Consider the following 23,095-nt stretch of genomic DNA (forward strand, 5'->3'; position numbering starts at 1 on the left):
TGGGCGAGTTGGTACATACTGGACACAAAATACACTGCAGAGACCGGACGTGACTAGTCAAATGAGACGGACGATTCAAATTCATAATAGAGGTGATAACAGTGTGCCTTCCATTAACCTCCTTTCCCACGAGACCCGGTATGTCAACCACAAATTTGTTTTCATTCCTTCCCAATAAACCACAGTTGTTAGTCAGAGCTCCATTTGTCTACTCACGTCCTGTCTCTGCGCTGTTTTTTGTGCCAGTTTACACCTAGGGAGTGACTTTTTCGGGTTAAATGCCTTTCTCAGATTCGGGGGTAAAATCAGGCGATAATTGTGCCTTTGTTATATATATATATATATATAATTTATATATTATATGGGAAGGGAGTTGCCTCAGGACAGAAGCCGTATATTATATATATATATATTAAGGTATATTATATGTATTTATTAAATATATATTACTATTATATACAATTATATATAATTGTGCCGGGTGTTATCGGGTGTTTATGTTTCTCCTCTTGTCTATTGAGTCCTTTCCTAATCTCACTTTTTTTTTTTTTTTTGCGGGATCGTGACCTTCCAGCGGTAATCCCCGAAGGCAGGGACAGTGGTGTCACACATGGGTGTATTGCTGGGAGCGTAAGTGACCCATTCTTAAATGTGTTACACGTGGCGACCTTTGTTTGCCTTCAGTGGAAACGTCACTTGAGGATTTCATAGTGACTGGAACTCGGGAAGAAATCGGGTTTAACCCGAATTGGTCCTGGGTCAGTTCGGGGGGTTCCCGAAAAAGTCACTCCCTATTTATACCCCTTCTGCATTCCTCTTTCAGCATGTCTCAGACACTTGATAGCCTTACGGACATAATTATGTTTCGGCCCAGCTTACTGATTTGACCCAGGTATAAAAATAACCTTGGGTCATGTATACCAATATGTAAATTTGCAAGCACAAATCAATAGGCCGGTCCAAAACATTCAAAACAGGATTGCATTGAGCAGGAATTCTGACAGTTGACATTCTCACCAGTGAGGTATTTAAGCTTGAACAAGAAGCTTGAGGTGATGCATGTCCAGCTCGGACGTATCCCTGCAAAATTTGACGAATGCAGTACTTTAGCACAGTTTCCTCTGTGCAAGCATATGGAGAACCTGAGAAAACAAGTATTTACTAATACGTGCTCATCTTCGAGCTTTGTAAATGGGTTGTGCAACGGGCTACGGTCAAAGCCCAAGCTTTCCTGCAGCCAAAGTAAATCACATATAATACAGGTTTGATGGTTTTAAGAAAGCATAAAAGAACCGAATGTTCAGACCAATTAGATGCCCAGAAATTATGGTGATCTGTGCATATGACTAATATTTTGCATAGCTGAAAAGGCAGCAATTTATCTGTGCCCTGTTGTGACCCCATCAGATGAAAAGTACTGATAACCAAGCAGAATATGCACAGTGACGTGCTTTGTTTCAGCACAATAGAAAAAACAACATTGAGTCATCTCACTTTGTGCTCGCTGGTTGACATGTTGAGTCACTCAGTTATCTCGATATCAGTTGTTGAACAGGAACCACACATTCTAGTGCAGCATGATTGCGCATCATAAAGCAAAATGTACTATACTTACATCACTCATCTCTGCACAGGAGCTGGACAATAAGTCTTGCTGTCAGGATAGAAATTTCAATGTGAGCTGACTAGTGGAACTCACAGCAGAGTAAACTAAACTGTCTAAACTCTGAGGTAATAAAGATGCTCAAATAAATTAGCAATACGCTATGCAAGTAGGTCTCTGCGCACGAGAGGGGAAATGTTTGGAAGACGACATGACAAAGTGAGTATCCTCTCCGAAGGCAACAATAGAGGACATGTGGACATGTGACAATGGACATGTGGTAAGCTTACGACACTATATGGTGAAAGACGAAGCCACCTGGTACACAGTGTAATTGATGGCCCTCTTATTTTCGAAAAGGGTGGGGAAATTGGGATGGCTCCACCGGCACGAGGAGAAAGGAGCAAGCTAAGGGGCTGCGCAGATAACTCACACGCTTGCATAGCATACAATGGAATGTCATCTAATAGACCAGCTGATGTGTAGAGACTACACTCCTTCACACAGTAAGATACATTATGCATACTGGTTGTAGCAATAGTAGACAATGGATAGCAATGGTGGATAAGTTTTTTAGACTCTGTGTTAGCACTGCAAAGCAACTGTGGCTATGTGTGGTGTACTGAGATGGATAGATGGAGGAGAGAGAACAGCACGAGGGAGTGGTAGAAAGGCTGTGCATCCTGTGCCGAATTCATAGGGGAAATGTTGCATGATGTAGCAGTAACTGTCCAAATAAAAAATCATATACATGTTTGAGGACTTCAAGTCCTGTAGCTCACAGCACCCTGAGTGTGTACACGAAAGGGCCACTCACTTCATGTTCTCCCTCACAGGTTTCCCTTAGAGCGAGTTCCTCCTGTGTTCTGGCTGGAGCTGGGAGTTGCTCCTGTGCTCCACCAGGAGCTGTGACTTGTTCCATCTAGGAAACAACCAGTATTGTGCCATACAGCAATTGCCACGACATAGCAGAAAAATACAGAATATAAACCTAAACGTATGAAGCAAAAACACAGTGCAAGGAAATGCTCTGAACACTGCGTATCGTGCCCTGAGAGTGTGAACACGAAAGTGCCACTCACTTCATGCTCTGCCTCACGTGCTGCCTCAGGTGCTGCTGAAAGCTGTGCTATCTGGAACATAACTGACCTTATATGTGTGCCATATGTAATGAAATATTGCTAGGGATTTGCAGAAAAATGTAGATCACAAGACCATATCTCATGTGCTGCACTTTCTCGTCATGTTACTTAATTGAAAATTCCAATAAGGTTCTATGCGCATGACCAAAACAAAAAGCATGTTCTCTTACAGCATTACTTACAGAATTTGCTATTCAAGTTTTTTTTCTTTCCTTTCTTTTATTTTTGTCGCCATTAACGCTCACTGATTCATAACAGGTTGTCACAATTTCTTGTAGCGTTCAAACATAATATTATACGCACTTTGGAGTACGGGAACGAGAGCACTCAAACGCACCTGCAGCTCAGGAGCAGACACAGAAGGATGAGCGGTGGGCACCGCACCAGGTCTTAATCGAATCCGTGCTAATGATGTCCTGTCCATGTCACGGTTCTGAAAGTGCTTGGAGCACACTACACTGTGTTTGCTGGATATCCATCCAGTTCTCCCAATGGCCTCAACCCAAGCTTCTCGAAGCGTAGGATCTCGTGGGAAACTGCAATAAATAAATAAAAGCAAAGTCAACTGTCGTACGATGTGCGACAAACGCATACCTACCAGTGAAATGTTATGCCCGAGGCTTTTGTTGCCTCGCCGGACCGGTGCTGACAGCCCATGTAGGAACAACGTCCCATATTTATTATTGCAAAGTGTTATTCACAACTTTAAATACCTAAAAGCCGCACGACGACACCAGACCAACACCACATAGTTGCGTTTGGCAAGTTGCCACTGATTGCCGCACAGCATTGAAACCACGCCAATTTGTTTTCGTCGACTTTCGTGAGCGCCGGTATCGTCTGCTAGTGACGTCAGGCCTGGACAAGGTTTTGCAAGGAGCGACCGCTTGGGGGTGGTTACAAGGTCTGGGACTTCTGGCACCCCTGGCCACGACCGCTGAAAGCACGTTCGCGATTGGCTACGGCTGTTGAAAACACAGTCCTGATTGGCTGACTCTTAGTTGTTACGTCACGTCGACGAGTAATCAGGCTTTCTCTATCTGGGTGGTGTTGGTAGTGCGCTCCTGAGGGACGCTGGTTTGACCCAGCTTACTTGCGAAATTCAGCGATGGATATTTTATGGCGCGCGCTTGTTTCAGGGGGGGGGGGGTATGTTTATTAAGAAAAAAGGAAAGGAAAGGTTAGCCAGGCAAAGAGCCGGCTTGCTATTCCGAAAAAAAAGGAAAAAGGGGAAGGGGAAAACGAAAAAGAAAAGGAAGGAAAGAAAAAAGAAACACGGGGGAAAGGGAAAGAAAAGACGAAACAAAAAGAAAGGAAAAGACAAGAGAAACAAAAAGAAACAAACACAAGGAAAGAAAGAAAGAAGAGAATAAACACTAGCACAACGTTACATGGAGTTCACGAGTCCTCAGACTCGGAGAAACCCGAGGAGAGCGGATGTGACAGCCCACTGGTCGGGGTACAAGAGGGGGGCAAGAAGAGAGGCCAACGAAAAGTCGTTACAGCCAATCTGGAGCAGACGGCAGCGGAGGGTGTCCCTATGTTGAAGGTGCTGCTGGCAATACAGGAGTTGGTGTGGGATGTCCGCTTCCACTCCACAGACATTACAGTTTGGTGAATTTAGCAGACCCATCTTGAACAGAAGTGAGGGTGTACGGGCAACATTGAGTCGTAGGCGGTGGAGAAGGGATTCTTCTTTACGGCTGCGGTGGCAAGTGATGACGAACTCCATCAATGGGTCGATAGACCGTAGGAATGAGTTGTAAGTTGCAGTTTCGGCACGGAACTGCTGAGCACATGTGGCACACCGACGGCGTATGTATAGTTGGCATGTGGAGGCTGTAAGCGGCAGAGGTGCCAGCGCCGAAGTGTCATCAGACCCCGCGCGTCTCGCTACTGCGTCTGCTCGGGTATTTCCATACACGCCTACGTGGCCAGGGACCCATTGGAAACGTGATGTTGTAACCAGTGGCGAAAAGTTCATTAAATTTTTGAAGCGTCATGGTATGCAAATCGCTTATTATGCTGGGGCGAGATGACGACAATATATCTAGTGATGCCTTGCTGTCGGTAAGAATGACCAACCTTCCATGCCCGGATTCGGTAATATGCTCCTGCCAGGATACCAAAGAGTTCGGCTTCTGTCGAGGACACTGTATAGGGGAGTTTGAAACCGTGCCCCTGGTCTCCATCCGGAACGTAGAAAGCCGCGCTCGAACTATCTTGGGTTACTGAGCCATCGGTGTATATATGGCGACTTAGTCGGTGTGTTGAGGCGAGGTGCTCCAGTGTGAGCTGGTGGGCCACGACTGTGGGGACGTCTTTCTTGCGTTGGAGTCCAGGGATGTTAGAGTGAATACAGGGCCTTTCAAGAGTCCACATCGCCGGTGCATAGGATGGTGTAGACGCGGGAGATGGAATGCTCCCTTTCAGGCGGGCAATGGCACTGCCGAAAGCAGACGCCGGGCAGTCATCATCAATGCGACAAAGAGAATGGAGCTGGTGCCATGTAATGTAGCGTGTATAAGCGCGAAGGGTACCACCATCCCGCAGTATGTAAAACCGGCTGCTCTCGCGCCTCTGCCAAGACAGAATACGTCTCCGTTGTCCTGGGGACTCCCAAACAGACACGGAGACTACGGGCCCGGATGTTGAGCAGTTCCTGTTCTTGGGTTCGACTGAGACCATGCAGAATGGGTAATCTGTACCGCAATGTCCCCAACACCAGGGCCTGATGGACACGATAGAGGTCAGAGCATGACGGGCCCCAGGATGCACCAGCAATACGCCTGAGTGCATTTACCAAACAGTTTGCCTTGGTAGCAACCAGCTTCACATGCTGGGACCACGTCAGGCCACGGTCAATTGTAATCCCCAGGTATCGGCAGGCCGTGACAAAGGTCAGGGGTGAGCCATCAATGAAAAGCGGGTACTTATGAAATTATCTTCGTGAGAATGCCATGGCTACTGTCTTGCTAGTCGAGACAACCAAGCCGCGGTGCAAGAGGTATCTTGAAATGGTGTTTAATGAACCTTGTAGTCGGCGTTGGATCGTGTCACGCCAAACGGCGGAAGTCCAGATACATACGTCGTCAGCATATATTGTAATGTGAGTGTGATTATGAAGCTGCGCAGGAAGAGAAGCAGCCATAATGATATTGAATAAGAGAGGACTGAGGACGCTCCCTTGTGGGACACCACCGTGCACGCGGAACGTCGCAGTGTCCCCGTCAGCGGTGCGCACAAACAGGGAGCGGTCAGCCAAGAAGTCTTTAATCCATGACCAGGCGCAGCCCCCTACTTCAGCTTCTGAAAGCGTCGCCATGATTGCGCTATGGAGGACACTGTCGTACGCTTTCTTGACGTCGAGGAAGACAGCGGCTGTCAATAAACCTTCGGTCCTTGCCTGATGTGCCCTACTGGTTAGAGTTATGACGCTGTCCATTGCTGACAGGCCTGGGCGAAAACCCGCCATTTCCTCGGGAAAAAAAAAACCGTGCTCTAAAGGTACCAGCTCAGGCGATTGAATATTATACGTTCCAAGGTCTTCCCCACACAGCTTGTAAGAGCTATTGGGCGGAAAGAATCGATGTGATGCGGTGATTGACCTGGGGCGGATTACTGGCCATTGCATCGGTGCGTCGGCCTAACGTGGCAACGCCCACCGTCGGGCAAGCGCGCGCTGCCGACGCACGATCTGAAGTGGTCAGTAAGGCCACCGTCGTCCGCTGGGTAGGCGAGCCTCGTCGGCGCGAGGAGCAATGACGCTACTCTCGGTGGCAGACGCAAGTCTGTCAAGCAAAAAGCCTAAATTTGACGACATTAACTTACTTTGTATTTACCTCTAAGAAATATAAATTTTATTACCGCGTGGAAAGAAACCTTCTTGCACATACTTCGCTAGATGAGCACGTAAGACACGAATCAGCCAATGCGAATGCAGTGCAGTGTCGTCTGCTGCCGTCGCCGGCTCGAAGGGAATCCTTCGGTGCTCGGAGCTGTCTCTTTTTCTTTTCACGCGACACATGTGTTGAGGATTAATTGCGTTTTTTATTTTAGCATTACATTCGTAGAAGACGAGGAAGGTGATCTGTGCACTATACGCCGCGTGGAAGATTGCTATACTGACGAGGATAAAGTTATTTGGTGGACTTACGGTGTGCTTGCTGAGCTTGTCGAGTGATCTCCTCCTCCTTTTTAGTTCTACAACTAAACTAAGCAGTGATTCGGGTAACAGCTCAGGACTACACAGCCTGCTGAGGCTTCCAGAGAGTTGCCGGCTACAACAAGCAGCCAAGCTCAAAATGTGCGGAGCGGAGGCAGATGTCGACGGAGGAGGAAACAGGTGCCACCATCAATGTCCACCAACTCCTTGAAGAACGAAGGAGAATCGTGGAACAACAACGGCGGACCGCAGGAAGCCTTGATCGCCTATGCCAAGTATGCCCAATGAAAGAGTTACTAACAATACGGACAATAAAATATGTGCTGGCTCATTCCCGCAGGCACTGGCTGCAATATCACAATATTTTGCGCACAAGCTTCTGCAGAAAAGGCATACAAATGAATAGCGCAAGTATTGCTAGTTTTTTTTATTTATTGCAGTGTCCAAATATTTCATAAAGAAAGAAATGTCATGCTTGTGCAAGAAGGAGTTAATTTCACAATGGTGGGTTACATACACACTAACTCAGCTAATGCGGGTGCATAACATTCCCTATATGGGAAACACTCGATGTGTATGTCAATGTTTCCATATACATCCTGTATGTGTATACACGAGGCTTTGGACAGTCCGAAGAAGGAAACAAACTGCTCTTCCGACAACGACGTAGGAGACATCCTTGTGAGCACGAAATGTCCTCGTTGAGTGCACTGAAGTGGCTCCTTGGTCCTCTAGAAACGCATACACAAGCCCCATTTTCAACGACGAACAGCGCAGCGTTTTGCGTCGGCTGACCTTCTCGCCCAATGGCTACGAACGCCACACACCCGGCGACGGTGGCAGGCTGCGAGTAAGGTCACTTCTTCCTTCTCACGACGAAGCGGGTCACGTGCAGCACGCGTTACTATGGAGACGACGCTGCGCTACGCACCGACAAGTGGCCAGTAATCCGCCCCTGGTTTAAGTAAAGGGACCACCATCGCGGTCTTCCACTCGTTAGGAACTTCCCCTTGGCTCCAGCTCTCGTTGAAGATCCGTAGGAGGGATGCTCGCCCTGACAGGGGAAGATTCCGAAGGGCCTTATCTTGTTTCAGGGTTTTTAAGAGATAGAATAGCTTTCAACGAGGATGGTTTCCCATGCCGCTATCTCACTCTGGCCAGGAATTCTCTAAGTAAAGAGTTATTTAACGAATTTCACGTAATTAGTCATCCTGTAGTTTCATACTGTCTTCGAGAGGACGTCCGCCTGGCCCTATATAGCACAACTGCAAAAACGACATCTATGCTGCCCTTATAGGTTTTTTATAAAAATAGTTCTGGAAATAATAAAGAAAGAACGCCTCTTATGAGCTAAATAACGTAGACCTAAAACGACGTAAAATAAACTAGGCGTCCGTCGGCGAAATATTTAGTTTGGGGCTGGAGGGAACCCGAATAATAGTATTGAGACCAGAGTATCAGAGAATCAGAGACTACGTATTGAAAAATAAAATGCAAGCGAAGACGTCACTAGGAATGTATACTGTACGGGGAATGCAAAACGGAAGTACGACCGGAGAACGTTTTCGAGAACTCTAGGGGAAGCGGTGCTGCTTTTCAAGGCGAGCACATGGAGGCTAAGAACGGAACCCCATGTATCTTAATATGCAGAAATTGCCCATAGAACGTGCTGCCATTGAAGAGGAGTGCCATAGAAGAGGAGTCTGAGACATGCAGACTTGTACGTAGCGCGTTACAAGTAATTGTGTTACTAGTAATCAATTACTTTCTCGAGTAATTTTCCGAGTCATCGGTTACTTTTCCGATCATGTAATTTTTCAAGTAATCCGATTACAATTTTGAGTAATCTGTTACACGTAATCGGTTACTTTTCGACTAAGCTTTATTGATACACGAAACCAAACCACTGGCTCCATCACATCCTTTCCAATCTTCTTTGCTTCCCACTACTATGTTCGGCGCACGTTAAGGAACCCTCAGGTGGGCGCACTGTGGCGTCGCTCATAATCACAGTTGTCTCGCGACGTAAAGCACTGAAATATTCTGACCACTGCTATGAGTGGAGGTCATTGTAATATGATTGTGCACATGATGTTTGGGTGTCTGGGGACACTTTAGTCCCTTCCGGCTGCAATCTGCTGTATGTGCTGCAGCTTGCTTACGCGAACACTGCCGCTGACGTTTTCTCGCGGCTGGATCTATTTAGACTGTGCCTTCCTCATGCCAGTTGGGCTATCATGAAAACGTATTCATCCAATGCGGGATTCTTTTATCGGCTGCTGTTCCGCCAGAGCTCGGCAAAATGACTCATGCGAGTGATAACTCACGATCGCCGATTGTAACCGTGTATTCACACGAGCGTGTTTTCTGACGGCGCAGCGACTGAAGGAGCGAGAGGGGTAAATGATAAGGCGCTGAGGCTACGCCCTTTTGGAACGCCTACACAGATAGTGTTCCAATGTGCTGTCGGCTCAGATGCTGGGGAAGCCGAGGATTACGTTCGCGCTGCGGTTGAACGTTGCAGCATTAATTTTATGTGCACGGCGCTTGGTACACAATGGACGAAAGAAAGCGAAAATTTGTGGCTCTTGCTTTTCTCATATTGACGATAGTGAATGCTGCCACGAAAAGAAGCGGTTAAAGAAGCTATGGACGAATGAATGGTTGCTGAGGAAAGAGTACGCTGCAAAATAGCCTTCTACGGGAGCTACGACACGAGGACCCATTTGTCTACCGCAAGGTTTTGAGCATCGATGCGGCCACTTTTAAATACATTCTGCTCCGCATAGCAAAGCGCAAAAAGAGAGTATAGAGGCCAATATGCGGGACAGTATACTAGCCAGTCATCGTCTTTCCGTAACCCGTCTGCATCAGGTTCGTTCGAATTATGTGCGCTTAAACATGCCTCTAAATGCATATAACGTTCGTAAATAAGAGTGAGCGGGAAATAGTGTAGGAGAGAGTACTGTGAAAGCTGTGCGTCGTCGTTTTTTACCGTGACTCCGCAGCAGTCTGACGGTGTTGAGTGTGGTGTAAAGCAGAGACGGCTGTGGCGTAAAGGTCGCACCTTTCGAACACAGTAAAAACAGCTTCACCGCATAGCAGGTTCTGCGCCAACCATTGCCGTGAATGATTGGGCTCTCACTTCTGATTGGAGGACAGAGTGTAGCGTACACCTTTTTGTGTCAATTGTGTGTGTGTCTCTGGTGGTCCCTCTGCTGTACGTTCCGCTAAAGCAAGAAACCTTGTCCTCTTTCTGCAGGAGGGAGGTCTTGCTCAACGGCCCATCTAATACTTTGCTCTCCCCGACGAACTCATGCACCCTCAACGCATCTCCACCCTTCATCCTCTATCCTCCATCCGTCTTGCTTTTTTTTTCGGCTAGCTTTGGTAGCTTCCAATTCCTGCGTTTCATTGGCCCCATTGCTTTAGACGTTGGACAGGCCATGTTTTTGTGTCTACTACTCATTCCCAGTGAAACGTTCATCGCGTATACCGGTGGCATAGCGAGGCAGAGTTCACACCCACTCAAACAACCCTTATGATCTGTTTCTTTTTCTTTTTCTCTTTTTTTGGTGGGGGTACGTTACCGTCCCATACATACATATAACATTATGGAACAAAACGAAATTCACGAATTGTCACTTTTTGCATATCGCGTTATATAGGAAGCTCCCTAGTGACTAATTATGAAATAACGTCATGACAAAGCGAGACGTCATCACGTAAGTGTTGCATCTTCAGCACTATAGCTTTGTAGGGGTAAAGCACGTTGCTCTAAAGCGCTGTGGCAGTTCTCAAACTGTGTGGCCGCGATGAATGGGAAACACGTAAGAATAGTGAAACCGCGGAAAACTGACTCCCTTTATTACAACTGATCGTTCTCGTTGGTGCTTGTCAGAACACGATGTATGCACATAGTGGCCTCCCGTGAATGCGCTGCATGACGAGATGATGACCCCGGGGTGCTGCCATGTAGGCTTGTGTAATGACAGCCCTAAAATATTATACCATTACATGGTTAATTTATGATGCCAGACAACTATGAATATGCGTGACCCCACAGTGGCCGGCTTGGGGATAAAATTTTGCACCCCTTTGTCTTACCCGGCGTGCGATACTGCTCACACATTTCTCGTTTTTAAACCAAACTGCTAGCGTCCTGAGCCGATACCTTTTGGTTTGGAACGCGAATGCTGCCAACTCGTTATTATTAATTAACAGCAACTGATACAACGACTGCGCCGTGAATATGGGGACCCAAAAAGTGTTTTATGTACACATCTACCGTTGCTTCGACATCCGGGTGTCTCTTTTCCATTTCAAGAGCGATCTTTTCCCACATGGCATGTTTCCTCGGTACATTTCGGTTTTGCTCATCGGCAAGCTTCCACAAGATCGGATGTTGCTCTACCTGGTGTAATAGATAAAAAATAAAAGAGCTTGTAACATTGGCAACAGAGGGTGGCTTTCTTTTTCGCTCCGTCCTCCTTCTGCGCGTCAGTCGTCAGATTCTGTGCCCCGCGAACAAACTATCCGTGTGCTTCTTTCTGACGGACGGAGCTGCTGAGCGCAGTGATGTTGCACAAGGCTCTTTGATATCTCGCCAAAAATACAATAAAAACGTGCGCGCTTCATAGATTCTGCTGTGCGATAAGCTCCGCCCGCGACCGAATGGTTGGATGATTGCGTGATAATGCCGATACCTCCTTCTCCTCCTTCAGTCGCTGCGCAGTCAGAAAAGGCGCTCGTGTGAATACACGGTAACGAGTGCGTGAGTCCAACTCGTTTTCACACAGCGTGGCAGCTCCTATGCGATAACCTGCTATCACGTTGACATGACAACGCGAAGCACCGTGATTGTTGTGATCGCACACACGCTGCGCCCGGATATCGCAAGGTCACTTGCATTCTTGCAGTGACGTCCCACGGCGGTTTAACGGGAACCACCGTGTATTGGAACGAAATCGTTGGCTTCAATGACCATTATCGTGTGGGTCCGCACTCGCCTTGTCGCGAGGTCGCTGTTTTTCACTACATCGTCCTGACGTTGATGCTCAATTCGCACTTGCTTTCTGGAACGTTTAGCATAGCACATCTTACCATAGCACATCTTATCAGATAGCACAGCTTACCATATACACACAGGTACCCAATAGGGTACCTGTCTGTCTATGTTGTAGCCGCGCCTGCCCCATCTCGTGCAAAACTTTGATTTCAGCTTTTGAGTTGGTGACTTTGGGCTGGCACTCGTGCGTATATGCGCGTTGGTTTTGCCAAATTGTGCATTGTGTGCATGGGATACTCTACGTGTATCGGCCAGTACCTGCCGTGTCATTAAATCGCTGCCCACGGGAAAGCTGACTTAAAATTAAACAAACATGCATGCGAATGACTTTCTGTACTGTCGAACTGTAAGCATGACCAATTCAACGGAGGTAGGTGAAGGACGCTGGCTTCCGGCTATAGCGACGGGCTGCATGGCGATCTCATTGACAATGCCACCATTAGATCAAGTTCTCTGCTGCAGCATTGTGCACATTCTCGAGTTCGTGTTTCTCCCAGAAAGTGCCTCACCATTTGATGTCGACATATTGAGCTGCAAATGCTCTACTGATGTTAGCTGCGCCGGAACTTCGCTTTACAAAGTGACAGTTTCGTTCCACTTACGCTGTTTGTTTGTCTGTAAGAAGGAAAAAAAAAGAGGAGAAATTTAACTCGCCTCCTGACTTGTTCTGGTGCTCCTAATATAAATTCTACCCCCCCCCCCCCCACACACACACATGGTATCCAAGCTCACGTGCACCGCGGTGTAAAAAATAAAAAAAAAAAACTGTGCGTCATAAGCGAATGAAAACCGCAGAATATTGTGAGATATTCTGAGGAGTCACGTGCTCTAATCGCCTGTATTTTTTTTTTCATGGTGGCTGATTAATTAGCTAGGCGTAATTAATTAGCTAAATTTTTGAATTTTTTGTCTTAGGACCAGGGTGCAAACTTGTAGAGCATGTCGAGAAACACCTATATCGCAATTGCTTCCTACAGCGTGCTTCTGCTCAACGGCACATCCATATTAAGGACAATTGTTTTATTCATGAGAGTACAAATATCAAATACACAGATGAGCAGTCCATGACAAAGAATAAGAACGCACCGTACAACAGACACGCTTTCTGACGTCGTATTTGAAACACGCCAATGTCAATGTTCATGTAACAAACATACAGATACACATTCGTATTTATCGTGTTGCGAGCATCACCCTTCGGTACAGGCCACACTAAGAGGGCATGACCTACTATTCTGCCAGTCGTCGGTATTCGGAATCAGAGTGCAGAGGAAGGGGAATCAATACTGTTAGAATGATAATTGTGATCGCGTTAAAATCAGTTGCAAATATAATGGAATATGTTGTCTTACTTCCGACGGGAACGTAACAGTGACGAGGGAAAATCGCGTTTCTTATCTTTTCATGGAAGAATTCTTCTCCAGCACATCGGCTTCCTAGCAAACGCCACGCTTCAGTCATACAAATACGACGTTTGCATTTTGCAAAGTGTGCAAGCATTGGAAAAACCAACCTGTCAGTATTCCGGTGATCGATCTCCTTTCTGGATGCCGCACCTCACCAACACCTGGCGAATTTCCCCATTCATCATCATCAATGCATCTGTTGTTGTTAGATGACCGAAATGCGTAATCCAGTCCGCTAAAGTTCTGTAACAGTCCATGCTTGTACACGACGTAAAACTCCATTGGATGGGATATCGGAGCGCATTTCAAACTTTTTTTGGAAGTATACACAGCCTTTTTTTTACCCTGCAGGCTCAAATACAAGGTGTCATAGCAATATTTAAAAAAAACAGTTTGCACGACACCCTTAACTGAACAGTGTTTTAAATAGAATGCACATTTCTGAAATCATGCTTTCTGTGGAGTATGCATTTCCAACTTGTGGTTTCTGTGGAGCACATCATTTAGAAATGAGCTTTACGCCCTTCTGCATGGTTCGAAACCTACATATGGTGTCATCATACCAAGGTGTGTGCATTAGGACAATATATTTAAACAGGAAAGGTGTAACAAGGTGTGAAAAAAGCTAACTGTCGGATATTGGTTTTGAACATATCTTGAGATGACGCGGAAACAATAGTAAAAAGAAAAACGCGTGAGGTTGCGCTCTAGTTTTTCTTCGCTGCATCCGCATGGAGCCAACCTTTCTCATCCAAGCTTAGGATGGTTGACTTTGTGAAAGTTACAAAAGTATTGCAAGTTTAGAAAATACCTCAGTGTAAACCATTAAACAAAATCTTGCAAAAGTAGCATCGTACAAACATTCAGTAAAAATGCATGCAATGTTATAAGGCAAGTATATATGTCTTACCAGTTTTTTTTGGCAATTATAGGTAAACAGTATCAACAGTAAAAAAGTGTAGAAATGGTCAAGTAAAATCTATAGTAAAAAATGCGTATGAGACGTGTCAGGCGACACACACACACACTTCGTTGCCCGCCAACATAGCAGGTCCTGTGCACATCTCCTTTGGACTTGAGATCATAAAAACGTCAGCGATGACATACGCTGCGAGAGAGACATGTATCAGACAAGGAGACGTTTCCATTAAGATTAGTAAGTTCGGACGTTGTCCTGACTGCGACGTTTTGCCATTCATAAAAGTAGGACATCACAAATTGTCATGAAAATAGAAAAAAGAAGTGAATCACGCTGAGAAAAGCGTTTCACAATATCGCTACGCGTTATAAAAACTTCATAGTCAAATATGGTTGGTTGGTTGGTTTTAAGAAAAAAACAAAATGTAGATTTCGGCTTTGCATTAGTATGTGATACTCGAGAATCGTGTAAATAATCCTTGAAAAGCACCAGAAATGCTTTTTCCTGTTGGAAACGTGGAAAGCTAAAAAGTTCAATAAGATGCCCTTTTTCTGCGGTCCCAATGTCCTATGCCTCTATTTTCCTTGACAAAGAGGACATCCCTGCGACATTTGAACGGACTTAGAGAGGCGCGTTTATCGAACAACAGCAGCAAAACAGGTACACTGGGGTACACATCGATACGAGAGTTACCACGCACGCGGCGGGGATGTTTATTATCACAAAGAACAAAAAAAAAAAAAAAAAGAAATGGAGGAAAGGTCACGCAGACGGTATGTCGGCCGGTAGGCCATTGGGAACGCAGGACTACAAGCCCAGTGTTTCGAAAAAAAAAAAAAAACATAGACGATAAGATGTTCCCTTCTTTTGTCTTTTTAACATTGCGTGAACAGTGTACAGGAACAGCTTTACAGAAGGCGAGAAGTTCAGGACGACCGTTCCGACACTGTGGTTAGCCAATCACGGTAATCAGTATGATATCTCCTTTTCACGTATGATGTCGTGGTTCACGATCACATGTCGAAATTGCTGTTTAATAATGGCCTACGAAATAATCCTGAATTTCCACGTGGCTGGGTTATACCCTGGGTTATGCCTGCATGTCGACCTGCAGTGAACGGTTGGGTACGTATGACGTCACCCGTGCACCATACTGGAGCTGAAGGCGCCTGCTAGTGATTAACACGCGCGTCGCAGCAGTGGTGTTCTTAGTGTATACCCTGTTCCTCTTTATGGTACTTCCGTGAGAGCTGGATCATCTGGTGTGGGCTAATTGGTCTCGAAACCTTTCAGTATGTCAGTACTGCTACTAAGATCCCTATGGGTATGCACTGGTGCAACTCGAACACGTGGCAGGCGAGCTGGAGCTAGCGTAACAAGTGGACATCAATGCAGTTCGAGCAACAAAATAGTCGATTTAAAAAAAATGACAACTTAGAAGACCATGCTAAGTTTGGAACAATCGGCTACTATCACAGTGTGAAGTTACAGAAATAAAGCGACGAATCGTCACCAGTTAGACGAAACTAAGGTGACATCATGCAAACGTCATTGCCAAGCGGCACGCCGTGAGCCTTTGTCAACCTCAACGAAAAGCATGTTTCCACCACACCACACTTTCTAGGACGAGGTCTCTATGCACACAACGATAAAAATGCAAGCCTTCTGACTGTCACTTGGAAAGACCAGAAGTGTGTTGCACTAACCCAGCCTGTATTTCACAAACACAAACGTTCAGCACTCTCTCAAGAGTCAGGATCTCCCAGGAAATCATTTTTTCTGGTTTTCTGGTGGTGGTTCTTTGCACGTGCACGTTGGTGGCTGAGGTTCCGTTGAAACAGACGCCTCTTCATCGGCAAGACACATCACTGGTTGCATTCGTGGATCCGCCAGAGGTCTGTTTTTGAGCAAGGTGTACTCGTCAAATGCCTGCATGTCACCAAAGGGAACGTGACGCACATGTTAGTTTTGCACTCAGATATTTACGGGAACTTCATAGTTGATAAATGTGAGTTGGATGCAGGACACAATTTGGCTTCAATGAAATGCTTCCTGACTAGGCTTTCTGCAGTTCTGCAGCGTAAAGTCTTTAATGTTAAATATTTTGCGCTGCTAAAATAAAACTTCGCCTTTCGACTCACTTCTACCCAACCATTATTGCAAATGACAGTTGCATCTCCTGATTTGGCCTACATGCAATGGTTCCGAAAGAGGCTTTCTGTGTCGGCAGCGTAAAGTAACTAACTTTAAATATTCCTCGCTGTTAAAGTAGAACTTCACCCCATAGCACACTTCTACTCAACCATTATTGTGAATGATATCGTGGCATCTCGTGATTTGCTCAAAATGGGAAGAGTACGCCTTTCTTTGAACACTTCGCCTTGTCCGAAAGGGCGTACACGCCTCCTCTGAAGAACGGTTGCTGGCGAAAATTCAGCGGGCGTCGGTGCAAGTTATCGAATACCGAACATCACGGCAGACACCTCCGTCTGTGCGGCGGCCAAGGGAGGGGTCACGTGCTTAAAGCGACCAATAGGAATGGCCCGGGCTCTCGCTCCTATCATGTCAGAGCCCGACGCCAGTGCTTATTCAGGGGTTTGCGCTAAAAATCACCACATCCAGTACTGTGGCGTGTAGTGCAATGGATGTATTACTCAAAGGGGCACTATAGCGCAAAAAAATATTTCTATGGACGGAAAACATGTGCCCTTGCCCTTGCCTGGGATTAATTTGTTGCGTCGTTCCCTATTTATGAGCGAAATAAACCGCTATTTATGCTTTTTCTGCCCTTCTGAAGAAGCCGACAATGCGGAGCCAGCTAGCATTGGTCACCATAAACAATTTGTCCAGTCATCACGGGGCATCGTTTGAGGAGGCCAATGCGAGGCCTCTTCGTATGGACGCGCTTCAGGGTTACCAGGTCAAAATCCCGAAAAGTCGCCAACGTGCCATCAGGAGGACGCCAAATGCAGCCAATTTCCCATGTAGCCAATTCTTAGCGAGTGGTGTGCATACATCATACAGGGTGATTATTTGTATTCATTACATAATCATTATTGAAAAACTAGGAGAGCAAAATGGATGCCGTTTTTGCACTTGAGTTATTGCCTTTGTGATAGAGTTTTAGTAGACCGTTTTTGCATCTCCGATACGACACCGCTAAGGCTTTGGTCTCATGACGCATGCGCGACGCTATCGTAGCTTCTCTAGCGTATCGCCAGTACGGATCTCCTTGAGGAATAGCGTACGGTGTTATCGTAGACGTCGCGCGGGATGCGGGGCTCCGCGAGGAGAAGAACAAGAAAACTACCCAAGCAGCACACAATATTGGACCCATATTGGCTGGTCATTGGCGATACGGGTCCAATATGGGACCCGTTTCGCCAAGATTTTCCCCATATTGGCTGAAAATGCGCAATATGGGCCCCATATTGCCCAGTTTCAGCCAATATTGGGAAAATCTTGGGAATATGGGCCTCATATTGCACGCGTACACCCCATATTGACTGAAAGGGTACGTAGCCTTGTTGCACAAATGCCCAAGCAGCACGTCAAGATTGAACGTTGAAGCGTGTGAAATTGAAACCCAATTCACTACATCGTTACATTCAACAACTTCCCGCAGATGATACACATTGTTCGAAACAGTCAACGTACTTGGCATTCCCAACGTAAAGTTCGCTAGAATTCGACACCTCAACATTCCACGCACAGGGGTGGCATCCAGTGTATTGCTCCGTAGACGAAAGCGTGCTGGGCGAACGCAATGCATCCTGGACAGGTCCTAGTCGCACGTCACAGCAAACGTCGAGGCACACGTGACCTTAAAGATGGCGGCGCCCGTGATCGGCGGCCAAACCGTTCGTAAACAATGCGGTTGTTGTTTCTGGACGACGTTTTGGATATTTTTCGATTACGGTAATTATTTTTATCCGATAATCTCGCAATACATATAAAGCCTCGTATTGCTGACAACTTCCAAAGATGTGATGACGACCACGCGTTAAGACTTACCGAGCCGATGCGATGTACTTAAACTAAGGTGAAATGGACTACCATGTTGCGGAAGAAGCACCGCATAGTTTACGCTGGCAAAATACGGTCATCCGTTGGTGTTATGACGGTGAAAATATGTCGGTAAGCATCAAAACGACATGTAAACAAAGTCACATGACCTCAAAATGACGTTTTCTATGACGTGCGACCAGGACAAGATGGCAGTTTTGCCAAAAGCACCCGCTTGAGGGTAGTTACAACAATGGCGGGTTTGTGTCACCCCTGTGATTCCACCACGATGTAAGAAAATAGGTTAGGTGACAGAACGGGCCCGGCAGGCGCGTCGCGTTAGCGCTCTGCTTTCAAGGCGCGCCGAGAGGTGGCGCGCCAAACTGTGGCCCATTGGGTGCTGTGAGGTGCATGGATCGCGAACCCAGCGAACGGCTTCTCACATAGCTCGCTATCGTGTTTCTCTCTTCGCGAATGATTTACAAATGATGTGTTTTGAAGACATGTTGTATCGCATTAGAGGTGATTTGTCTTTCGGCGTCAATTTATCTGTTCTAGCCCGTGCGGGCCGCAGAGGCGAATGCGCTGCAGTGCATCTCTTGCAATGATGCTCGGGCTTTGAATTCATGTTTTCAGGGCCAGATCGGGTATTGAGCGATAGCGTAATGTACAGAAACTTCCAGTGCATGAGGTGGCCGGTAGGTACCTTATCATTAAGCAGCGCTTGAGTGCACAGAGCTCTTCAAAAATGAAACAAATTTCATCTCCCAGTCCACGGCTGTGCACTCGCACTTTCAGTACCTAACCAACCTAACAGTTAACAACGTGAGTAAAAGTGTGGATACAAGGGCATTTTTATCTTAGCCCGTGATCACATATGAAGTCATTTTGAGTGAACACTATTTATTTACAGCAAGGGCCAATCATAAATCATTACGAATAACTGATTCAACAGTACAACAAACGAATGAATAGCATGAACATTGGACATACAGCATCTATCAAGTATTTACAAATTAAATTGCGCTCGTCCCGGACACAGGTGCTTGCGTAAGCTTCGACATTTTGCGCAAGTCCTGGCTCTTCTTATTGTTCTTGTTTCTCAACTGGCGACAGTATTGTCGCATGCGTAGGCACACATAATAGTGCAGCAATTTTGCCAACATGTCCTCTTTGTGAATAGGGCACGGAAAGGTGAACTCATAGTTCTCAAGCACAGCATCTATGGTCTTATCATAAGCGTCCCTTTCATGTGAATACTTTGAAAAGTGGTCCTCAGCTTCTCTGAAGAGGTGAAAGAGGTGCAGATTTGGGTGTGTCAGCTTGCCCCTTGTTTTGCAGTTGACAAGGTCTGCCTCAGGAGCACTTGAGAAGCCCTTCTGCCCCACAAGGGCTTCTTTACAAATACGGCATGATGTCTGATTGCAAATTTTCCTTGAGAGAAACCCAGTAACATAGTAGATAATGCATTCAACAGGAGCTGCATTGGGGTAATCATGGTGAAATACTTCGTCACACTCCCATTGTCCCTCGTTTATCATGCCATCAAGCTTTTGCTTCAGTGTATGCAATTTGTTTTCACGCTGTGCAACTGAACTACTATATATTTCTCGGAAGTCAGACAGACTCACAGCAGCAGGTTGGCTCTTCTCTGCAGCTGAACAGTTCCCAAACCGTGGTGGCTTAAGCAACGAGTATAGAGAGAGCATACGGTAGAGTTGTAAAAAGGTGGGAAATGTAGGGTGTTCATTTGCTCCGCCGGCTGGTCTGATTATACCGAAAAAACATTCCAAGGGGTCCTGATTCATTTTGGCTGTAAGCACATACTTAAAATTGCACTCTTTCAGGAGGTAAGTCGACAATTCCGTGGCAGACTTTAGTGTTACACGTAGTCCATCAGCTGTCGACTGCGTTAAAAAGAGGTCTTTAGTAATGTCTCCTTTCACAACCTCTTGCTCCCAGCTGTCAAGCCACTGTGACGCATTCTCCAGAACACTGAAATCCTTGCTTCGTAATGTAAGCCCTTCTGCAGGAAAGCGGCGGTTCATGGCATCAAACAAGTCATTCAAGAAGAGTGTAAAGTCCACAGTTGGTTCTACATTAGAAAGTCTAGGTGCACCTCTGCGTGCATAGAACATAATTCCCTTTGCTACAGAATTGCTGAAAATTTGTGTAGCCAGTTTAACTCTCATTTTAAGCATGTGTGATGGGTTAACATGGTTATATGCGAGCTTTGGGCAGACCCTAAGCTCAGCAGCATTCTTGCTGTCTTCTACAAACAACGCATCATAACAAGACCACCTTATCACTTTTCCGTCCTTCTTCAGTACTTTCTTGTCGTATAGACGGTTACGAATGCATTTGAAGAGATGGGGTGTGTCAGAGAAGACATACACTTTTCTTGATGTATCAAGCGGATGTTCAAACGAGTTTGCCACATGCCCCAGGGCACCACTCACACCAAGCTGTTTCCACATTGCACGATTGGTTGATGAGCCATCGCATACAACACCATCGACAAGAACTCCAGCCTGCTCTAAGCGCACAATGCACTGTAGCAGCAGCTGGGCAACCACAGTACCTCTTGTTGGTCCTTTAGAGGCAAATACAGCTACCGGCTGGAAGTAGTTTTCACCAAAGGGTGAGAAGGCAAAAACTAAACCATGGTCAGCCATTTCGTTGCATTGATTGCCTTGCTCCCCATGATCTACTAGACCAGTGTAGGTCATTGTCTGTGAGTTCACAGCCATCTCTTGCCGTACTTGAATTTCATCAAAAATTAGCATCCCTCTTCGTTGAAAAGGTGTCTTCCTGGCAACTTTTGTTTTGAATGCTTTGAAGAAGTCGTCATCGAAACCACATTTGAGTCCAACCATGCTGATGTATTTCCTTATGGTAGAAACACACGGCAAAGGCAATATATCGTTGTTCCGCAAAAAAGAGTATGTAGAAGGACTCCGGATGTTGAGCAAAAGGCACAGCAGGAGCCAGTCATCAGTATATCGCCTATTTTTCTTGGATGTACATTTGGCAGCAGAGATGCACTCTTCTAAAAGGAGCTGCTGTGCGGGTGGGATGTTAAGAGCATGCAGTTTCTGCTTCACATCTTCATCTTGCAACTGCATTAGTTTTTTTCTTGCTGTCGTGCAGCTGAGCTAGAAGTTGCTTGTTTCGTTTCAAAAGCCGTGCTCGTGAGCGTTGCAATGCAGTTCTTGCATGCCTCAAAGCATCAAGTTTACGTCGTTGAGAAGGAGGCACTGAAAGCCTGATGCGCTTGAGAGGTAGGTCATCTTTTGCTCTTGCTTCTTGCCTCTTAGCATGTATCCTTAGAGTATCAGCAAGACCACTACAAGACCGGCAAATGGCACCACCGGGTGAGAGTAATGAGCATTTGTTGTGCCTCCCCAGACAGAACACCATCTCCTACGGACGTCCGAAATAGATCCCAATGTCCATATCCGAAAACTGACCTCCGTGGGACTCTCCTCGGATATTTATGGAAGGATATCCGTAGCCGTATATCCGCAGGAGGTCCTGTTGCGGCCGTTTCACGGATTGTCCGAATCAGCTCCGTGATGGGATGCTGTACGGATCATGTATTTGAAGAGAGAGAGAAACGCGGGACGATGTAGCACTGCGGAAATTCGGCTTTCCATGAACCAACTCACTTTCTCAAGCCACATGAGTAAGAAACAGAGCCACATGAGAGAAACAGCCGCACATTACCTCTACGTCGACTTCATACGCCAAACAATTTCTCATTTCGCCGTTGTTTGTGCATGCAAACGAATTAAACTTAGACAGCTCACCCTTCATTTCGACTCACAGGCGAACAGGGCTCTCGAATGTGTAGAAGCTCGCGAGAACACCAATGTACAGTGTCTGTTCCCTGTTTGGAAGTGAATGCAATTTCATTTCCATGGCATTTCGGCTGAGTGGCTCAGTCTCTTGTTGTTGTTTCTTCTTTCTTTTCTTTTTTATTTTTTTATTTATTTATTCTTTTTTTAAACGCTGCGCTGATTTTCCCTCATGGGAAGCAAAGCGGAGCAACAGAAAGTGAAACGACCGGCGACGGTGGCAGATGTTAAAAAAATGGCGGAAACACGCTTTATATTTTACTACAAAGCGTATACTGATTTCTGAAAAATGAAAAAGTAACACGCGCTCGAGATACACGCTACATCCCAGAGAGCTCCTGTTTCTGTCCGTATCTCCTGGTTATGTCCGTAAAGTGCACGTTCGTAGGAAGTTCGAAGCCGGGCCAAGTGGATCTCCGTAGTATCTCCACTGGAGAAATTTCATTATTCTGCGGATATCCGTATCTCCGTGAAAGTATATCCGATGGACATCCGTAGGACAGAATTTTCTGACTGGGTCCAGGTCTTCTGGCAATCAATAAAGGCACATTCAGGCATTACAGCAGGGAACTCCTTCAGGCTAGGGCCTCCTTGACAAATGTCCAGCTTGTCAACAGCACTGACCATAATTTCCACTTCACTGGGTGATGTGGCAAAAGAAGTTATGCCGGCAGCAGTGGTATCGACTGGCTTTCCCAATATATAGACCTGAACAGACATGTCACTTTTTACATGTACCGACTTCTTGTTAATGATCGTACAGGAGTCATCAGTATTGCTGTGCTGCACTGCTGTATCATTATAGACGATGTCTCTCACTACAGAGTCGATGAGATGTACTGCCCACGAAGCCTTCGGAAGGCGCATGCTAGGTGCTAGTCTGAAGAGCGTTTCAAACGGTGTCTCGCTGGCGATCTATTTTAAAACTGT

General features: G+C 46.1%; 1 protein-coding gene across 3 annotated transcripts in view; it reads right to left on the reverse strand.

Annotated features, from left to right (window-relative positions):
• Nucleotides 1-12,991: 12,991 nt before the first annotated feature.
• The window catches only part of LOC135388306 (cell adhesion molecule Dscam1-like), a 56,513-nt gene continuing 46,409 nt past the window's right edge, over nucleotides 12,992-23,095 (reverse strand). For all 3 annotated transcript variants that reach the window (XM_064617770.1, XM_064617771.1, XM_064617769.1), the window contains one exon: nucleotides 12,992-16,232. In XM_064617770.1, coding sequence (XP_064473840.1) covers nucleotides 16,074-16,232 — 159 coding nt within the window. In that variant the 3' untranslated portion in view covers nucleotides 12,992-16,073. The remainder of the gene's footprint in view (nucleotides 16,233-23,095) is intronic.

Source organism: Ornithodoros turicata, chromosome 3 (genome assembly GCF_037126465.1).
Source record: "Ornithodoros turicata isolate Travis chromosome 3, ASM3712646v1, whole genome shotgun sequence".
NCBI classification, from domain to species: domain Eukaryota; kingdom Metazoa; phylum Arthropoda; class Arachnida; order Ixodida; family Argasidae; genus Ornithodoros; species Ornithodoros turicata.